The sequence below is a fragment of the Penicillium rubens genome (genome assembly GCF_028828025.1).
Source record: "Penicillium rubens strain IBT 27055 chromosome Unknown utg000002l_segment0_segment0, whole genome shotgun sequence".
NCBI lineage: Eukaryota > Fungi > Ascomycota > Eurotiomycetes > Eurotiales > Aspergillaceae > Penicillium > Penicillium rubens.
The window spans coordinates 3,037,541-3,057,016 of record NW_026890600.1 but is presented as its reverse complement, the minus strand read 5'-3'; the positions used below and the strand labels follow the sequence as shown (position 1 = coordinate 3,057,016).

Genomic DNA, 19,476 nt, shown 5'->3' with positions numbered 1-19,476 from the left:
AGAGTCTAGGCATGACTCCGTTCGGAGTACGGAGTACTTGGGATACGATAATAAAGCATTCATTGCCAGTCATTGGTTGTTGTACTCCGTACGCCTACAACGTTCGCCAATTGCGCGACCGGCACTTGCATCGACATATGCAAGAGAAACTCCAATCCAGACCGAGGCTATAGAGGCCATGGAGTACGTACGGTGTACTCCCGTACGGACTACCGTACCAGATTTCACACCATAACAATGGAAGTTTGGTTCTTCATTTCGGCTTGATGTGGGTTCCTCCTTCGAAGCTCCTAGTGGAGACCTTGGATGGGGCTGGTGTTTTTACCCCTGATCCGCGACAATGTCCGCACGCACTAGATGATTTGACTATTTGACGATTTGGTTGTCTCCTTGGGCAGAAGCGTCACAAAAAAAAGGACAGCAATGAAATACTATGCAACATGCAACATGCAACATGCAATATGCAACATATGCACCCGAGGGACTCTGAAACCAGACCACAGGCTCTCGTCGGCTCTCATGCGAAATTGTTTACGGCGATCGTCGCCCAAACAAGCTACGAATTGGACGCCAACACAGCCATTTAATTATATTCTCAAACACGCTAACCATTGCTATATTAGTGTCTTCGGAATTCACACTATTGGCCATTGCAAAGGCATTTCTTCTTTTTATGATTTGCCTACGGAGTACCTTCATCGATTTCACCAAAAGGAAAATAGGGGGTGATCTTCCCGGCTCAAGAAACCCTTGAGCTTCATCATCCTAACGCGCACCTACGGAGAATCCCAGGCAGTTAATTTATGATTCCCAGCACACTCATTTTCCTTTTTCAGTGGACTGTCGACCCTTTTGATCAATACTAGCTCGCTCTCTCGAGATTACGGCTCCATTTTAATCCTCTTTTTTACCTTTCTTTGTTCCTTTGTTTCCAGATAATCGGCTTCTCCTGGCCTTTGACAAGATACAATATGGAGTATAGACTCTGGTCTATGTTTATCTCTGGCGAACAGACCCCGAAAGCGTTTTCTACAGGGGATATCTTCAGATTGACTGGAGCTCATATGTCTTAGTGCCTGGCAGCTGCAGTGGAGTCTTAATCCTACGGACTAATCGGGTGGATTCTTTTCTTTCCCCATATACCCCCTAACGAACGCCCCTGGCACTTTTTCCTCTTTTTTTTTTTTGGCGTCAAAAGTCCAAAGACTCTCCTCGCGTCCGTGTCTCCGATATGCGCAGGTGTGCCGCAAGGCTGATCTAAATTCCCCTTAGGTCTTTGGTCTTTTTTCCGTAATCTACGGTCTAAGCCCCAACTCTTCTCAGATCATTGCCTCCGTAGATCTACTGGCGAGGATCTTGAGAGAGATTCTCTATTCTCTAATTGTGATCGGCCCTCACATCATTCAGACTGATCTATTTTCGCCGGGATCGGCCATACCAGGTTGACACCTTACTCGTCTCTTAAACTAAACCGGTCTGACCTGTCTGTCACTGGAGTAAGTAGAGTTAGGGTGCCTCTCTCCCCCCAATATCGGCATTGGGCCCGCTCAAGCGTGTCTCCCGTTGTAACTGTGGCTGACCTCTTCGTTCCACCAAGTTCCACAAAGTCCCAGCGTTGAATCCCCCTCCATCCCGCGTTCGACCAGTCGATTGCAGGTGAAACTTGTCTCTGAAGACAGATCAGCACCGGCTTCGAAACAGTTAATAATCGAATGGTTGAACTACGGTAGTCTTTTGATGGGATCCAGTGCCTGAAGTGCTCTGGCTAGCCCAACGAGCAAAGCCCCGGTGATGGTTTGAGGCTTTTCATTCGCCACATGCGCAAAGAGAGATGGCCGATTTACAATCCCCGGCCTCCATGGCCCACCAGTCCCCGGCACCATCCTCCAGAGCCAGATCTCGAGCTCCATCCAAAGGAAGATCAAGATCGAGACCGTCTTTGCGCCGGCGAGATTCCTCCCCACCGCCTTCCTCTCCACCTGGCCTCCCAACCCCCGCATTCTCCCCCGACGGACAAACAGACGAAGATGATATCGATATTACCGAGGATACCTTATCGCCTTTCGACCCGCGGAGGATCACACCTACTCTCCATGCATCTCTCGTATCGGAGATTCTATCGCTGCGGCGAGAAGTAGAGAACAAAGCCAAGGCAATCGACGGATTGGAAGAGAGTTTGGACGAATCAAGGACGGAAAATGAAACATTGGCCGCGAATCTCTCCCGGGCGACCTCGGAAGGGCGCTCGTTGAGACACCAAATCCAACTACTGGAAGGTGGGACGTCATCTGCGATGACAGAGCTAGCTCGGGAGCGCGATGAGGCCGTTGAGAACATCGGCGATGTTCGTAGGAAGCTCGAGCAGGCACAGAAGAAAGCTCGAAGCCGGGAGGAGGACGTCGAACGAACCCAATTACTCTGGAATCGCGATCAAGAGTCCTGGGCGGATGAACGCCGAGCCCTGGAACGCAAGGTTCACGTAGTGGAGGGCCGTTTGAAGACCGTTTTGAATGAGGTCGCAGCGGCCCAGGAAGTGGCGACTACCCACCCCCATTCACACACGAGTGAGAATCGTGGCATTGTTCATGACAGGAATAAAGAAAGCGATTCGGCCAGCCTGGCATCTAGTAGCCTAGGCCGCCGACGCACGAGCGTAACCAGCGTCAGCTCGGAAGAAGTTGAAGAGGCGGTCATACTCCATAACGTGCGGTGCTCGGTTATGAGTATTGCGCCTGGGGTCAAGAATAGTTCGGGTCTAAACCTGGCAGAGGAGCTCGACTTCGATGAAGAGGACGAGTTTGTTCCCTCTGACGATGAAGCTCCCGCCTCCCCGGAGGCCCTCCCCGAAGAACGCCCAATGTCGGTTCACTCACAGGGATCACATAGTATTTCTTCCAAGGCCAGGAAGATATTGGGTCTGTCCCTTCAGAGCTCCGATTTACACTCACCCACTGCCATGGAGTTCCGTACCCGGGAACTCGGGCTTGCTAGCCCAGTGAAACTTGACTCGGCGGTCGAATACCGCGATATGGGCATCCAGTACTCACCTCCTGCATCGCCTACGATAGAAGCGAAGGTTGTATACAACCTTGGTCCTGAGTCCATCGAAACGGTTTCAGAGCACGCGAGCATACCAGGAACAAAAGACAGCACCACGCTCGCCGTTGCACCTCAGATGGTTTCTAGTTCTTGTCAAACAGTGGATGAGCCCCCAACTCCTCCATCGACGCCCAATGAGGCCGAGTCGCCTCAACCTGTTAGATCCACAAAAGAACCGGTGCAAATGACATCGGTGTCCACGCAGACTGATGTCGTCTCGGAAACAGATGTTGTTCAAAGCGAGAATCGTGTCAACTTATCCCCGAACGATGTCCCATCGAAGATAGATATTCCAATGATCGCTATCCACCCACCAGGCTCAGAGCCATCCTCGCCTCGGAACAGTGTCGTTCTTCCACCGCAAACCAAGAACGTCGGTTGTCAGGCCAACTTCCGGGCAATTGCTGATTGTCGATCCGTCGCCATCCAAACCGAGGAGATCCGTATCGACCGACGCCCTATCAAACTTCCCGCTAGTCTTCTTCCTTCTGCTATTCAAGATGCACTACCTCGACCTGAGCCTCAGCAGCATAGCCTGGAGTCTTACACTGCGCCCCCGCTTCCGCCACGGTCCGAAAAAAGGAAACAGAGACATCTGATAACAGACCAGCCGACAGAACGTCCCGTGAAGCCTCCTAGAGCACCCGGGCCAGATCCTGTGCAGGCCTACCCCGGTAACAACGACAATGGCCCGCTCTCAGATGATGCCGTGTCCAACATTCGACGACCTTTACGGTCTAGCAGTCTTTTCGCCGGCTTTGAACACAATAGTGACGACGAAGGCCCCCATGGCGAGCGTGACGTCTTCACCGACGATGAGCTCCTCAACCGCCCATTTGCTGCATACACTGTCAGCCGTGGCAGACTCATCACTACGAAATCGAGACCCAGCTTGGACGATATGCCTCTTCCCGAAGTTGACGAGCAGATGTCTTCCCCGGAGTCAAGACCACCCGATATTGGTCGTTCTCGGGCTTCCCAACGGTCTGGCACGGCTTCCTCGATTACTCGCCAGCCCGGCATGCGCAAAATGGCCATGATCTCCAGCGGGACCGCCGCGCACCAGAAGCCCCGCGCCCGCAGTCCCAGCGAACCAAGCCTCGAGAGCGGCAGTGCAGGCTCAAGCATTGCACCGCCATTCCCCGTTCCCATCCGTCTCAGCTCACGCAACCTCCCGCTCAATGGCAGCGACGGACCGCCAAGTCCTACCCGCTCAGCTGGCAGACAGTTCTCAGACCGTGGTCGCCAATCCGTTGTCCGGCGCCCAACTCTCCGCCGAGTGCGATCCGCTGCAGAAACGTCGCAAACAGATATTACCGAGAGACCCGAAACCCTCTCTTCCCCGTCACGGTCGACCTCGACCTTCTCCCCAGAAAGCCCCGTATATCGACCATACCGACCACCGCCGATGCCATGTGATGAGATCACAGCACCTCGCGAGCGGTACGGGCACACAAAACGTGCCTCGCACCGTGCGACTCCGTCCCAAACCTTGAACCATGAACAGCGCGAAAGAAAGGATTCCACTGGCGGTGTGCAGCCGACCAGTGTCGTTGATGCTATTGCTCAGACCATGGTTGGCGAGTGGATGTTTAAGTACGTCCGTCGACGCAAATCGTTCGGGATGGGCGAGTCCAAGGAGAATTGGGAGGGCAAGAACCCTGACGATGTGTCGGCAAATATCACGAATAGTAGTGTCCGACATAAGCGATGGGTTTGGCTCGCCCCGTACGAAGGGTCCATTATGTGGAGTAGTAAACAGCCTACGAGTGGGCCTGCCTTGCTCGGCAAGAGTGGCCGGAAGTGTAAGTCTTCCAGAAAACTCATCTTGAGTTGGTTGAAGTGGAAGCTAACATGGTATCTGCCGTTACAGTCACCATTCAATCCGTCCTCGACGTCAAAGATGACAACCCTGTACCCAAAGGCGCCGGCTCTTCGACCCCATTCAACCGCGCCATCCTGGTGCTGACACCACAGCGCGCTCTGAAATTCACAGCGCTAACCATCGAACGCCACTACGTCTGGCTGACGGCCCTTTCCTTCCTTAGCCATTCCTCCATGGGCCTCCAAGAACTATCAGCTCTACCTCCAGTCCCGCAAGAAGAATCCCCAACCCTACCTCACGCCTCCCTCCGCCGAAACCCAATCCGCGACTCCATCCGCGTCGCAAAAGGCCGCCCCCGCCCAATGCCCAGCGGCAAACGCTCCTTCAATAGCGCCGGCGCTCCAGCCCCAGTCCCCGAAATTCCAGGTGGCAGCATCGACCTAGCAGCCGACGCACCACACGTGCCCCGTTTCTCAACCCACAACCGCAAGCGCAGCAACACCGCACCCCGTCCCCCAGCCCTCCACGCTCTCCGCAGCTTCTCCAGCACTGGCACTATGCCATCTTCGCACAGCGGCACCACGGCCGCCTCCTCGGAGCTACATTTCCCCGCCATGCAAGCCCCAGCCGTACCCGCGGGCATTGGAAGCCGCCGCAGCAGTGTCAGTCGACGCACTTCCGAGGCAAGTGGCCGTGCTTCCAGTGTGGCGGGCAGCAACATGTTCGACATAGGCACTGTGCGTATGGAGGCTTTCATCGACCACCATGCCGAACAGATTAACCGTCCTCGTGCGCCTCCTCGTCAGCGCCATATCCGCAAGACTTCCAGTCAGTGGAGTGAGAGGCGGTACGAGTTTGACACGCCTTCGGTTCATGGGAGTGAGCTCTCATACCGTCCTGATGATCCATGGCGGGGATTCTAATTCTACAGTGGATGAGTTTCGCTTGCGCTCTCTCTGCCTTTTCCTCGCTTCTTTTTTTTTTTTTTTATTATTATCACTTACCATCTACCTATTCCTTCTTTCAAAAACACCTATTTGGCGCAGGTTCATCGCCACGTCTCTCCGTGGCTTGTCTACGTACGTCGTCACTGGACATATTCATCCTCTATTTTGTCACTGTCACCTATTCATATTTATTCTCTGCTTTGCACACCTCACGCATCCATTACATGCCATTTATTATTTGTCGCTTTCGAGTTGATACCACTTTGATTTGGATACCATTTCTCGTGCAGCGGGAGGGAGAAGGGCGTTCTTTTTTTTCTTTTCTTTTCTTTTCTTTTTCTTTTTTGACATTCCAACTATCAACCCAGCAGATCCTGGATTATATGCACAGCCGGAAGAATTTTACATCCACTCACATCTAATCGGGTGGGGTCAATACTAGTAGTACTGGAAGGGCGGTAACCAGGACGGTCAACAATAGAAGTATTGGGGTTCAAATACTCATGAAATGCCACTATACATAGATGTCATATGGATGAATCTTCCTGAGCCAGATCCTTGGAAACTTCCTGAATCCTACCTACCTACCTACCTACCTAGGTAATTCATAACCGGCCGATTACTAAGTCTACTTCTACCTACCTAGGTAACCGGTCTCCTATACTTTCTTTCTTTACCTCCTCTCTTAGACAACACCTGTGTACTTTGACAATGATTATGAAGACTCTGACTCGTGTTAAATCCTACCTCACCCGGCCGAATAAGGCGACTAAGGCGATCAGCCCTTCTGAAATCCCCCGTAGGACCACGCTTGCCGGACTTCCCCCGGAGCTATTATTGTCAATATCCGACTTCCTTCCAGTTGTTGATCTTGTTTGCTTTTCCCTTTGCAATCGCCGATTTTTTGCACTGTCTCAGAGACAAATAAAGCGACTACCTCCTCGCACACAAGATGATACTCTCTCAATCTTAAACCGGCTGGAAAGAGATACTCCAGAATACTTCAGCTGCGAGATGTGCAACATTCTTCATCGGTATGATGGATCCGAAAGCTTTGGACTCTCCGTATCAGAGCGCGAAAAAACTTGCCGACTCCCGTGTGTCCAGACTAGAAGGTGGTTCTCGACTTCGTGCACTATGAGAACTCACTGTGGAATTGCTTATACACAATACGAATTTTCTTTCCTCCACCTTAAGCTTGCAATGAAGAGGTTTCACTATGGTCCGAGATCTGGGATTAGCACTGATTCTCTATCCTACACACAAGTTCGCCACTACCCCATGCAGTCTGTCTACCCAGAGCTACTCTCGCTATTCTCAACGGAGGCACAGATATGTCCTGACCCCCTCGGTCTCTATATCAGAATGCAGGACATAGTTCTCGTTGAGGAGCTAGACGATTTGATTTTCCGTCAAGGCAGAAGAAGAATCCATCCGGATCCTCTTGACAACTTGATGCCGTGTGTAGACGGCTTTCTTCTTAGTTTTATCACTCCCACTGTGGAGTCCTTACGCAACGCAACGGAGGGAAGGCCTCTTTCACCTATAACTGCCAAATGTGCAATACGGATATACAGATTGAAATAGGTGAATTTGATTCCAAAATAGCCGTCGTCTTGACAAGGTGGGTTAATCTGGGCCCTGGTCTAACTCAAGATGACATATTGTGGAATACTCAAGTCATTGCGCCATATTCGGACAGTTGGATTGACTTAGATGACCCAAGGCACTTACTTACAAGCCCCCGCTTGTGTTTTGAAGAGATGGCACCTCAATCATTTGAGGACTTAAGGTCTCGTAACCTCTCCCATCTGGAAAACCAGCAATTCAAGAATGGCAAGCCTTTCACTAAAGCAGGAGGGAACCGTTGGTATATTGCATACAAAGAGCCTTCAAAGAAAACGGGAAGTACCTAGGTAGATTGCTGCGATCTTTACTAAGCGTTTTGGCCATATCTCGAGACAAGGGGACTGTCACACACAAAGAAATAAACGAAAATTATATTCGTGACTTGCCTTTACCTAGCAACAACCCGAGCTAGGATTGGAAGAGTTTTCACTGCCTATCTCTCTAGGGATAATTATAGCCTGGCCGGCAGAAGAATGAACACCGCAGCAGCGACGAATATCGGAAAAATCCGTCTCAGCAACCATATTAGCCACACCCAAAAATGATGCAAAGACTCTCCTACCAGCCGAGCTTCCCTCGACGTCATGGGGCATACCATGAATGAGAATATTCCTTGGAATATGGTCAAGTCTGCAGTGTGATTCTTATCCCCAGCGAGCTTTATCCTGTGGTCACCAGGACCAGGGTACAGTATGGATGATCGTTCTATCAAAATATGAAGATAACAAGGTGAAAGCAAGGTGAGAGCAAGGTGAGAGCAAGGTGAGAGCAAAGTGAAAGCAAAGTGAAAGGAATGTCAGTATCAATTCAAAATTCAAAGCAAAAGGAGAGTGGATTCTTCCTGAGGGTAGTCACGAGGTCTTACTCATACATAGTCCTATGGATAAGCTTCACAGAACGCACAAAAACTGACTCTTCTTTCCTTCTTCTCATCTAATCTCATCTAATCTCTGCAAAATCACGCACTAGGTACTCAAATGCCCATGACTAAAATTACCTCCTTCTTCATCTCCCTACCACTGTCGCCCACGTGCTTGGGTGTGCCTGCTCCTGTGCATCCTGAAACAGCCTCTCAAGCAAAATCATGATCCGGCACGACGAGACGAGTGTGGCCGTGCGCATCTACATACGGCCGAGGTTGAACGTGCTGCTCAGGTTTACAGCTTGAAGCAGGCCTGGGCCATATCATGAGCACGTACACGAAGCCCTGCATGACCGAACAATGTGACCGAGCGCTCGTTCAAGTACGCAAGGATATACGTGTGAATCGTCGCCTGTCGAAGATCTGGTGCTTAGTGCTGAAGGCCGATGCTCTTGTGGTTTACATCAAATGCAATCTCGCAGGCATGACACATGTCGAGACAGTCGACGGGTTAGCCTCCGAGATGAACCCTGATAATCTGGCTAAAAAGAAGGATTCGAGGAAGTTGGCGCGTTCAATGCAAGTGTGGTGAACGAAACTCGGATGAATTCACCGTCATGATTATCCAAGCGACGTTGTTACACCAAAGTCTTTGGCATCACACTTGTTGTGATGCAGTTTATTAGGGAGTTGGTCACCGTGTATAACTGGTGGGCCGACAGGCAGGCCGAGAAGGCCAAAAGTGAAGGCGACCTGACAAAGCCCGCGACAAGGGTAGAGGTGTCGCAGGTTAAAGAGGACCTCCAGGCGATGGGAGACTCACTGCAGCGCCAGTTGAATAGGATGTGGGCGTTGCAGACCCACGAACGGGGAAGGTCGGAGGGCCGTGATGAGGAAAGACCCCGAGGAGGGGCGGGTGGTCACTCCAGATCCCCGCGTGGTGTTAGATACCGGGGGGCAGCAACGCGAGGTAGCCCAATGGGCAGAGTAGTGGACTAGGCGGATGAGTCCACGGGTATCAGCACGGGGCGTAGTGCGATGAAGGGAGTGGGATGAAATCAGCAACTGTCAACAATAAGTATAGTTAGTATATATAATATACCCATCTATTCATGCTACCATCTCTACCACTTTCTTCTACCACCTAGAGCCCTTAGGGGGTTGTCGTTACCTAAATTCGAAATTGTTTTCCGAGTGGTACGATTATTATTCTCTCCCGGGGCTTGGCTATGTACACAAGTGTCGAATCTACAGGTACATATGCATTGATCTTCGTGTTTATATGTCTGAACATAATGTATAAATGAAGCTGTCTGTAGTATCAACCTTCAACCTCCAGTCTCCAGCCTCTATTGTTCTATTCTCACTTCTATTCATGTCCCGGGTAGTAAGATAGTATTCACAAATCAAAAAGACCAAACTCGAATCGCGGGTATAACGTTCGCTAGCGGTGTAAATACAACATCGTGATATTTCTCCGTGCAGTTGACCGGGGATTTCCCGCACTGGGCTGATCCTCCCAGAACCAAACACTCAAGTGTCTAATATTTTCCTTCGTTTTTCCCAATATACTGTTCACAGCTTCGCCGCATCCTTGACTTCGCCAATCTTCAGCTTGGGCGAGTACTTCTTCAGCACAGATTCGTTGTGATACTAGCGGTGTTAGTCGCATGCTTTCAATAGCCGACTCGGCCGATAGCCGATCATAACAATAACATGTTGGTTTTGAAGAGAAAGAAGAAGCAGAAGGGGGATATTTACCTTCCAGAACTGCTTTGAGGCATCTTTGCCTGCTACACGCTTGAGGATCTTTGCGCCGCCGGGGTGCTCGTCGACAAACTTGGTTACATCGAAGACACTGTTATCGACGATGATGTAGAGGCCCTGATCGGGGGTCTTGTGGGAGGCCACTTCGGCGGGGGTGAATGTCTTGGACATTTTTGAGGATCGATTGAGAAGTTCGAGAGGTGGAAAAGGTGGAAGAGGTAGAAGAGGGAAAACAAGAAGTGGACGTGACGTATATAAAACCTCCCGAGAGAGTCTGGGGGAAAGCGGAGAAACCGAGGTTCGGCTGATTTGCCGCGGTTTGAATTGCCCGGGCGGTGATTGGCTAGAGGAGTTGGAGCCTGAGGTGTCTATTTTTACTAGATATTGAGGCTATTCACCCTACATAGGTAGGTAGGTATATGTTGTACATACTCAGCTAATCCAAACATATTTCATGTTTCCATAGTTCCATCTGTACATTCCCGTATGTCCCATCTACTCCCGACTCTTCTCACCAGCCACCCCCTGCCCCTTCGTCACCTTGCGGTCCAAACCCAGAGTCTCCAAGTCCTTCTTTTTATAGTAATGCGGCGCAACCTCAACCAGCCACTCCGGCTGCAGCGGCATATTACTGCGCATGTACTCCTTGCTGGTAAGCACCAGCTCAAAGTAGATGACCCAGCGAGGGTTAACCTCCATAAGCGTACTGGACGGATGCAAGTACACCGACTGTCCAGTCTTAATCGTGCGGTAACTGTCACCGCCGCGCTGGAGTCGTGCCGCATTAGGGAAGAACCCAGCCGTGATGGCCTTCTGGATCGGCTGAAGATTCGTAGACCCACAGGTACTGACGGCGACCTCGACGCGGTCGCACAGTTTCGCGAGCTGGTCGCGCACATCGCGCGCCCGCGTCAAACTGCGCTGCTGCAGGAAGTTCTCTTTCGCCCAGATCGTGCTGAAGTCCGAGTCGACCCATTGGTTCCAGACGTTCAGTAGCGTCAGATGGTCACCGCCGTCTTTGATGGTGAACCGGTTGCGCGCACTGTCCGCGTGGATCTTCTTGTCCTTAGGTCGGAAGAAGAGTGCACTGCCTTCGCCGAGCATCGACACGATCGACAGCACTTCTTCTACACATCCGTATTTGTCGGCGGCAAGGATCGCCTTGGCGAGCATCGGGTCCGTGGGGAACTCGGCCATCTGCCGGCCGACCTTGGTCAGCTCGCCTCGGTCGTTGAGTGCCCCGAGTGCGTACAGTTGCTCCAGAGCGCGGATGATGGTCTCTGCCGGTGGTGGATCCATGAAGTCGAAGTCGAGTAACTGGTCGATGCCCAGCGACTTCAGCATCAGAATCACTGCGTTCAAGTTGGTACGTTGAATCTCCGGGGTGGTGTTCTCTTCCAGCTCGTTATAGTACGCCCACTTGGTATACAGGCGGAAACACTTGCCCGGCCCGACACGTCCGGCACGTCCGGCTCGCTGGTTGGCCGAGGCACGCGAACACGGCGTCACAACCAAGCTCTCCATCCCAGTGCGTGGGTTGAACACGTTCTCCTTGACGAATCCGGGATCAATCACGTAGACAATACCATCGATAGTCAAACTAGTCTCGGCGATGTTAGTGGCAAGCACCACTTTTCGTGCCTTGGGCGGAGTAGGCTCGAAAATCTTAGTCTGCAGTTCGGACGGCAGATTGGCGTAGATAGGAGCAATAATCATTTCCGGAATCTTACTCCCAAGTTTTCGAGCCGTTTCCTGTAAACTTTGCTCGGCCGCCTCAATTTCTTCTTGTCCAGTCAAGAAGACCAAGATATCTCCAGGGCCCTGCGTGACGTGGATCTGGAAGACTGTTGTGATGGCTGCGGCAAGGTAGTTGGCTTCAGGTTGTGATGTGTAGTGTACGTCGACGGGGTATCGGCGACCAGGAATATTGAAAATGGGAGCATCGTCGAAATACTTCTGGAACTTCTGCGCATCCATCGTCGCCGAGGAAATGAGCAGCTTCAGATCGGGCCGTGCCTTGGCAATATCCTTGAGCAGACCACAAGCAATATCTGTCGGCACCGTTCGTTCGTGCGCCTCGTCAATCATCAAGGCCGAGTACTGGCTCAGGTCCGGCTCTGTCAACAGTTCTCGTAGTAACATTCCATCGGTCATATACTTGAGAATGGTTTTGTCGCTGGTGTTGTCTTCAAATCGGATGGCATAACCAACTTCATTTCCGATCTTCGTGCCCATTTCATCCGCCACTCGAGCAGCAACACTCATGGCAGCCACTCGTCGTGGCTGCGTGCAACCGATCTTCAGGCCATCCTTAGTATAACCGGCCTCGTGGAGGTATTGCGGGATCTGTGTGGTTTTTCCGGAACCAGTTTCACCAACGATGATCAAAACTTGATGATCAGCCACAGCCTGTATGATCTGATCGCGGAATTGGTAGATGGGCAAGCTCTTGCGGGTTTCCTCCATTGAGAGGGCTTTCTTCTCCGCTGCATCGACCTGCTCCTTGAACCGCAGCTGTTCCTTCGTCATTGGCTTTTGCGTGCCCTCGAGTTTGGCATCCATAACAAAGTTGATCTGCTGTGAATCGTCGAAGACATACTCATAGTTCCCCTCGTCCACAAACTCGGCCTTTTTGATCTGTGCCTTGGCCTTGGCCGCCTGCTCCAGCTCCCACTCCTCGTGCTCTGTGACAAAGCGCTCCTGGCCCAGCTCATCGCGCTCGACGTACCGCTTGTACAGAGCCTCTTCCTTCTTTTTTCGGTCGATCTTCCCCTTCTCCGTAATATAGTCAGATGGCATCTGGTAACCATCACGGTGATCGTCGATCCGAAGCCGCTCCTCAGCGAGACGAAGGACCTCTCGGTTGCGCGCAAACTCTTCCTTCTCTTTCCGAGACAGATTTGGGTTCTCACGCAACTCCGTGGCCTCCTCTACAACCTGGCGCCGCAGCAGTGCTAACCGTTCTGTCTCACGCTTCTTCAAGTATTCCTGTCGAGACCTTTCTCGCAGATCGGGCATCATCGAAGCCCGCGCGCTGGCATCATCGCCCAGTGCACGCCGCCGTGCAGCCTCGCCGTCGCGCGTCCGATCCTCAACAATCTTCTTCGACTTGCTACTCTCCTTATTGGCCAGTCGTTTGGCAAACTCGTCTCGTTCACGAAGGTCTCGTTGGCGCTCGATCTCTTGCTTGGTCTTTGGGTCGATATCGATATCGTCGGCCGGTGACGCGAGAGGAGACGCGGAACCATCGTCGAGCCGCGTGCGCTTCGAGGGGGATTCTTCGAATTCCTCCGGGTACATCTCGTCTTCGAGGATCTCTTCGTCGCCCCATCGATCCTCGAAGTCTTGAGAGCCCTTCTTGCGGAGTTTTCTCGTCCGTGGCCGGTCGCGGCTCTCTGCATCGCGGCTCCGGTCTCGCTTTCGGCTGTCATCCTTTTCCCCGCGACTCCGAGGCTCAGAATGTCGCTTGCTGCTAGTCTTGTCCTTGTCGCTGTCTCTCCCCCGTCTTGTCCGTCGCTCCCGATCTGCTTCAACGTTGGCTGGTCCTAGCGATGGGATAGATTCTGGTTGGTCTTCGCCCATGTCTACCAAGCGGTACTTCTTTTGCGAAGTTGCCTTGCTCGTCGCGGGTTTGGAGGCAGACGCGCTGGGTTGCGCGCCCTTCCCCATGCGGGCATGGAGGTCCCGAGCAAAAGCACCAATTTCTGCTGGGCTAGTATTTATGCCGTCCAGGAAGGACACAAGGGTATCTTGGAGGGAGGATGTTGACTTGGCCGAGCTGGCGGTCGCGAGCACGAAATCGACGACGGTGGGCTCTGACGCGCCCGTTAGGCGGAGGAGATTGTCTGACACGAAATCTTTATTGTCCATGGTGCGTGATAGGGACTGTTATTATGGGAAGGAATTGCGAGGTTGATGTACAGGGAGCTTCTTGTGGAGAGGTAAGGTGTATTGTGAGACTTAGAGGTAGCGCATGTTGCACAGTAGAGTAATAAACTGAGCTCAACAGTAAGAGAGACAAGCAGCAGGGTAAGTTGGAGAGAGTAAAGGGAAGAAGTTGGAGAAGTTTAGAAGTTTGTGCCAAGAAATCCGGTGGCAAGAAATATATTTTGGAGCCGAGTGTATCCCAGGGACGTAACATTCAAGAGATATCCAAAATGAATTAGCTGAAATATAACATCATTAATATTATTTCAAAGCAAATAGACTGACTCTAAAGCCCTAGGATTATCCTTACTGCTTATAAATAAAACCATGCCTCAAACTCAATTGGAACATTGAATACATCCTATAGCAATAGTATACATAACCACATGGGGAGACGCAACCTGGTTTACTAAGTTACAACATACAACCTCGAATAAGATCTACAGTTGAAAATGTTCGTAGGATATCATTTCGTTCGTAATTTCACAATTGCTACACAGACATGGAACCCAGGTAGTCAACCATAGACACCAAACTAGCAGAGATCACGCTCAAAGAAAATGGATAGGGGGGTTCATCACTGCCCAGAGGGCACACATTGATCATCAGGAAAAAGAAAAAAGCAAAAGAAAAGAAGCAAAGATAGCAGTGATGTTTCCAAGCCAACCAGGCATGCCGTCCGACCAGATATCAGCCCTGGAAAGAATAATCGCCTCGGTTTGATTCCGAGGACAAGACGATAAGTGATATGTTGGAACGAATACAGCAGAATCCCAGAATGGCCTTGACCATTTCCAGAAGCAAGCACCCTGCGAAGTTGGTACATTTCTGGCATCTCGTAACGCTAGGTATTGAATCGTACAAAGGAAAAAGAAAAAAGAGATCCGTGAAACAGGGTAAAGAACCCTTTGCAAACTCCAGTCGTGGTATCCGTGAATTGCTCAAGGTAACGCCCAGATCCAAACCAGATGGATCGAAAACGCCCCAAAGCCCAGCCCGCAACAGAAAACCCCAGCCTCAAACCGTTGAAGCATGGGGTGGAGGGGGGATAATGTCGTGACGTGAAAACATGGCATCAAAGATGGGACAAAAAAGAGAAATGCTCCCAAGGTTGGAACGCCGGGAAGAGGTGACAAAGGAAAAGAAGGAAAAGAAAAAAACAAGCATGGAACACCCTCCGTATGCACAATAGTAAAAGGGATATTAAATTACACGTCGATCATTTCGGCATCTTCGGCCAAGATCTCGTCAGCGGGGCCCCAGTTACCCTCGAAGACGGTGGCGCCGGCGCGGCGTCGTTGGTTAATAAATTGCACTCCATAAGTTTCCAGGATCTGGTCGGCCGTGGGACGGTTCTGAGGTTCGGGGGAGATCATCCATCGAACAATGCCGTCCAATGCCTGTGGGTGGTTGGCATCGACCATAAAGCTGGGTGGATCAATCAACTCCCCGCTTCGTGCGAGTCGTTGTGGTTTGGGGTTGCTCAGCTGACGACTTGTCAAGAAATCATCGCCGAATTCGTTGTCACCCAGATCGGATGTACAAAGGTCCTCGAAAGACGACCCTTCAGAGATAGGGTTTCCAGTGGCATCGCGGAAGATGCTGGTCTCCGAGCTCCAGGTAAGGCTGGGCACATCGCTCATGTCGCCGTTGCGGAGCTTCTGCCAAGATACTCCATTGTCGGGAAGTTCCACATTGCCGGCGATCTCAAAAATGATGAGACCAAGTGAGAAAATATCGGCGGGCTTGTCAAATTGGCCCATAAGAATCTCTGGTCCAATGTATTCGCGGTCCCCTTCGCCCTCAATACCATCCTCCGCAGGCCATCGGGTCGCCATGCCAAAGTCACCAATCTTCAAAGTACCCTCAAAGGTGACCAGAATATTAGCAGGCTTCAGGTCCAGATGTATGAATCCCTCGTCATGGATCTGCTTCAGCCCCAGAGACATTTCGAGCAGAATCTTCCAGATACGGAAGTCATCAAGTCGGGCCTTAAGTCCGGCTTGGGCCAAGAAGCCATCCAGGCTACCCTCTTCACAGAACTCCGTTTGAATGTACAGATGGCCATTGTTCTCCCAGCTGTCCATAAAGGAGATAACATGGTCACATTTGGTCAAAGCCTTGAGAACCTCGACTTCGCGGATACGGCGTTCGCGATCCTTCAATCCCAGATAAGGCTGCTTGCTCTTCTTCACAGCCCACACCCGATGGGGGAGGGATGTCGGCGATTTTGGTTCGCTTGACGGAAGAGAGAAGACAGATGGGAAGGATGCGTCATGAGGCTGCGCGACACGGAATACCTGAGAGAACTCGCCAGTTCCAATAAGCTCCACATTCTCAAAGCGGGATGTCAGAGTCGGGTCCACATCTGGAACATGGTAGCCGCTGATTTGGAGACTGGGCCGTCGGAATGATGACCAAGAGTCTCGCGGTCCAGTTGGAGTAGCTGGAAGATCATGCTCCTGCACATATTGATGATCACTTGGCACGGAGATCGATAAGCCACTCGGGTCGGGAGGGAAGTAGTGGTCGCGGGGAGTGTGAGGAGACGCCTGCAGAAACTTCTCATGCAGCGGACTCGCTGTCTCGGATAGTCGTTCCAGAGATGCGATTTGAGAAGTGGCGGGAGGGTAGGTGCGAGAGGGGAGGAATGGCTGTTTAGTGGGCGTGGGAGGAAAGTCGTCATTTAGAGGCTGGCTGTCGTATCGGGAAGAAGGCGATTGGGCGAGGATCAGTTCATCTCCATCAATGCTGGCGAAACTTCCACGCCGCGAGGCCTCGGGCCGATTAAAGCTGCTACCGAAGATTCCCATGCCTCGAGCGAAGGGACTTGGCTTGGGGCGCGAGGTAGTAGGTGGGTTAAATGGAGAGGCGGAGACCGCATCTGATTGATGAACCAGACGTGACTTGTCAAACAATCGGTCCGTGGGGTTTGGACCCGCAGTGAAAAGGTTAACAGGCCGCTTGCATGGTGTGTCGGGCATGTTCTTGTTAAATCCGGAATTCTCCTCCGCATTGCGGTTTTTCTTGGAGATAAGACCAGTGGACATGAATGCCGCGGGTAGAGGCTTCACTAGCCTGAAGTTATCCGGGGTAGCAAACGTCTCTGCTGTGTCTTCTCGTGCGATCCGACTCACGGGGGCAGGACGAGTAGCCCCGGCGGGCAGAGACTTGGAGAAGTTGAACATTGGTCGTCGGCCCTCGGGCTTGTGAGCTGGTTCATGGGTGGGGGAATCCTCAATACTAGATCCAGAAGAGGACTGAGTAATAGTGCGAGAGAGAGGATGAGCAGTAGGCCGAGGGGGTTGAGTAGTGTTGGCGGTGGGGTTGGCGGTGGGGTTGGCGGGAGGATTGACGGGGGAGTTGAAAAGAGGGCTGGCCGGAGGCCTAGGAGAGAAAATGTTTTCGCTGCCTGGCTGGAATAGGCTGCTATCAAATGACATTCGCGGCCTAACAGACAATGGCGTCTCAGGTGGTGATGCGTCGGTTGAATCATCCACGGCCCTGGGTCGCCCAAAGAGCGGTCGATCGCCGCGCTGCTGTAGGGTCGAGCGTCGTAGAGAAGATGAGCGCTTAGGGATTGTCGCAAATGGACTGTGTGGCTGGACAGGCGTTGGGAACGAGGGAATTTCGTTGCGCGTCGGAGAGCCCTCTGGGGTCGTATTCCCAACTTCGTTGTCGAAAATGCTAAATTCGGCTGAGCAGTTGGGAGTGTGCACGCTGCGTCGCTTTGCAGAGGGGCTGCCTCGCGATGCTTGGTCCAAGTTCATAATCCCGTCGCTGCGCTTCAAGGGACTGCCAGTCGCAAAGCTACCAAAGGTCCCACTACGTCGTTTTTCAATGCGCGACAACGTTGGTCGCGGCGCAAAAGTCGATTCGCCCAAAGGGGCAGAAGGAGTGTTAATAAAACAAGGACTGTCTGGGGTAGTACTTTGCTTTGGCGCGACAAGGTCGTCGAGAGTCAAGTCATTTTCTTCACCAGAGGGCAAAGAGGCGGGTTGGGTTGGAGTCGCGTTACCACCATCAGTCGAAACACTTAAAGCGCGTTTGGCCGGACTGCGGGGTGATGTGCGTCGACGCATAGCCGGCCTACTAATCTTCGCGCTGGGAGGGTAAGGCACAGCGAGAGGCGACTGATGAGATTGGTGAGATGGGAAGAGAACAAAATTGTTCTGCGAAGCGCGCCGTGAAGGCGACAAGGGAGAAGAGATGTAGGCAGATTTAGAAGGGGAATGAGTACGTGGGTTGAGAAAGAAGTTTGAACTCTTTGAGGGGGAGCGCGAAAGTGAGCGTCTCAGTTGGCGGATCGCAGAGCTGGCGTCAACGTGATGGATTCCCGAGTGCGATGGCAGATGAAGTGTGCCACCGGAGTCCCGGTGCGGCGAAAAGGTCGCAACCATCGCGGGGGAATGTGTCAAGACGCACCGCGCAAGTCCAGAATGAAGAGCGCGTCACAACTAAATGCGCTCTGGATATCTTAAGAGATCTAGATACCCCCGAGGAAATTCGTCAAAGGTTCAGAGAGCTTCCCAAGGGTTCCAATTGTTGACGCGTTCAAATCAACAACGCGTCCAGAAAGGGCAAGAGAGGAAGCCAAGGATATCAGAGATATTCGATATATGATATCCGATTTCAAAGGAAGGCACGATGGAATGTTTCCCAAATGTTGGCAGGTGCGATTGGCAAGTTCACAACTGACTCACACCACTTCCATTGCGGACTCCAAGGGAATTCAACTTCTCCCTGGACAAACACAACGCGTGCCTGTCTGCGCTGTTTCACCTTGATGGGGGTTGATACCCAAAGATAACAAGAGTTGCGCGATATGTGTGGAATGTTTCACTTTTTGGTTTACACTCTTGGAAAGGTAGTGTCAAGGGTGTCGGAATCTTTTCCTTCCAAAGGAAAAAAAAAAGAAGGTCGCAAGGGGTAGGGCCCCCAATACAAAAGGTGAGGTCAGCCCACGAGGGCGAAAGGGCGGAATCGAGGAGGGGTTGGGTATTGGTATGTGACCGTGTCCGAGGACCGGGGACCGAGAGTTGGTTTGAAACTTTGAGGATATTAAGAATGTTTAAAAAAGAAAGAAAATGTTCAAATGTTCAAATGTTCGTATTCAAGTGTTCGAGTGTTCAGGTGTTGAGGTTATAGAAATAAAGTCCAAACCGATTAACGCGCAGTCGCGTTGTTGATCGTTCGATGCCCGATGTGGATTAGGGTGACGCGTGATTGTGACATAAACAAATATTAAGTAAGCAATAAATAGGATACAAAATAAGCAAAACATAACATATTAGCCTCAATATTACCCTCTAATTTGAGGATTTATATTTAAAAAAAAAATTTCTAATTCAAACTCAACCTACATAATTTCACTCTTCACAAGAAATAAAAGAAACTAAAAGAAACTACACGGAGGAGTT

At 51.5% G+C, this 19,476-nt stretch overlaps 6 protein-coding genes across 6 annotated transcripts; 3 read left to right on the top strand and 3 right to left on the bottom strand.

Moving 5' to 3' along the window:
- Window positions 1-1,831: 1,831 nt before the first annotated feature.
- On the top strand, window positions 1,832-5,847 carry N7525_003642 (putative nuclear migration protein; the record flags this gene model as incomplete). Its single annotated transcript, XM_002558908.2, has 2 exons — window positions 1,832-4,904; window positions 4,973-5,847. The coding sequence occupies 2 exons, from the start codon at window positions 1,832-1,834 to the stop codon at window positions 5,845-5,847; spliced, it is 3,948 nt and encodes a 1,315-aa protein (XP_002558954.2).
- A 735-nt stretch (window positions 5,848-6,582) lies between these two features.
- On the top strand, window positions 6,583-7,739 carry N7525_003641 (F-box protein; the record flags this gene model as incomplete). The annotated part of the gene is made up of 2 exons (XM_061212772.1): window positions 6,583-7,333; window positions 7,378-7,739. Coding segments are annotated over 2 exons (1,113 nt in total), but the record flags the coding sequence as incomplete, so codon positions are not given.
- A 972-nt stretch (window positions 7,740-8,711) lies between these two features.
- N7525_003640 (uncharacterized protein) lies at window positions 8,712-9,361 on the top strand (the record flags this gene model as incomplete). The annotated part of the gene is made up of 2 exons (XM_061212771.1): window positions 8,712-8,945; window positions 8,993-9,361. The coding sequence occupies 2 exons, from the start codon at window positions 8,712-8,714 to the stop codon at window positions 9,359-9,361; spliced, it is 603 nt and encodes a 200-aa protein (XP_061069792.1).
- A 576-nt stretch (window positions 9,362-9,937) lies between these two features.
- N7525_003639 (cytochrome b5-like heme/steroid binding domain-containing protein) lies at window positions 9,938-10,300 on the bottom strand (the record flags this gene model as incomplete). The annotated part of the gene is made up of 2 exons (XM_002558910.1): window positions 9,938-10,015; window positions 10,124-10,300. 2 exons carry the CDS (start codon window positions 10,298-10,300, stop codon window positions 9,938-9,940), a joined length of 255 nt encoding a protein of 84 aa, XP_002558956.1.
- Window positions 10,301-10,624: 324 nt separating this feature from the next.
- Window positions 10,625-13,999, bottom strand: N7525_003638 (putative mRNA splicing factor RNA helicase (Cdc28); the record flags this gene model as incomplete). Its single annotated transcript, XM_002558911.2, has 1 exon — window positions 10,625-13,999. The coding sequence occupies one exon, from the start codon at window positions 13,997-13,999 to the stop codon at window positions 10,625-10,627; it is 3,375 nt and encodes a 1,124-aa protein (XP_002558957.2).
- A 1,265-nt stretch (window positions 14,000-15,264) lies between these two features.
- On the bottom strand, window positions 15,265-18,456 carry N7525_003637 (tyrosine protein kinase SWE1; the record flags this gene model as incomplete). Its single annotated transcript, XM_002558912.2, has 1 exon — window positions 15,265-18,456. The coding sequence occupies one exon, from the start codon at window positions 18,454-18,456 to the stop codon at window positions 15,265-15,267; it is 3,192 nt and encodes a 1,063-aa protein (XP_002558958.1).
- Between the last annotated feature and the right edge of the window lie 1,020 nt (window positions 18,457-19,476).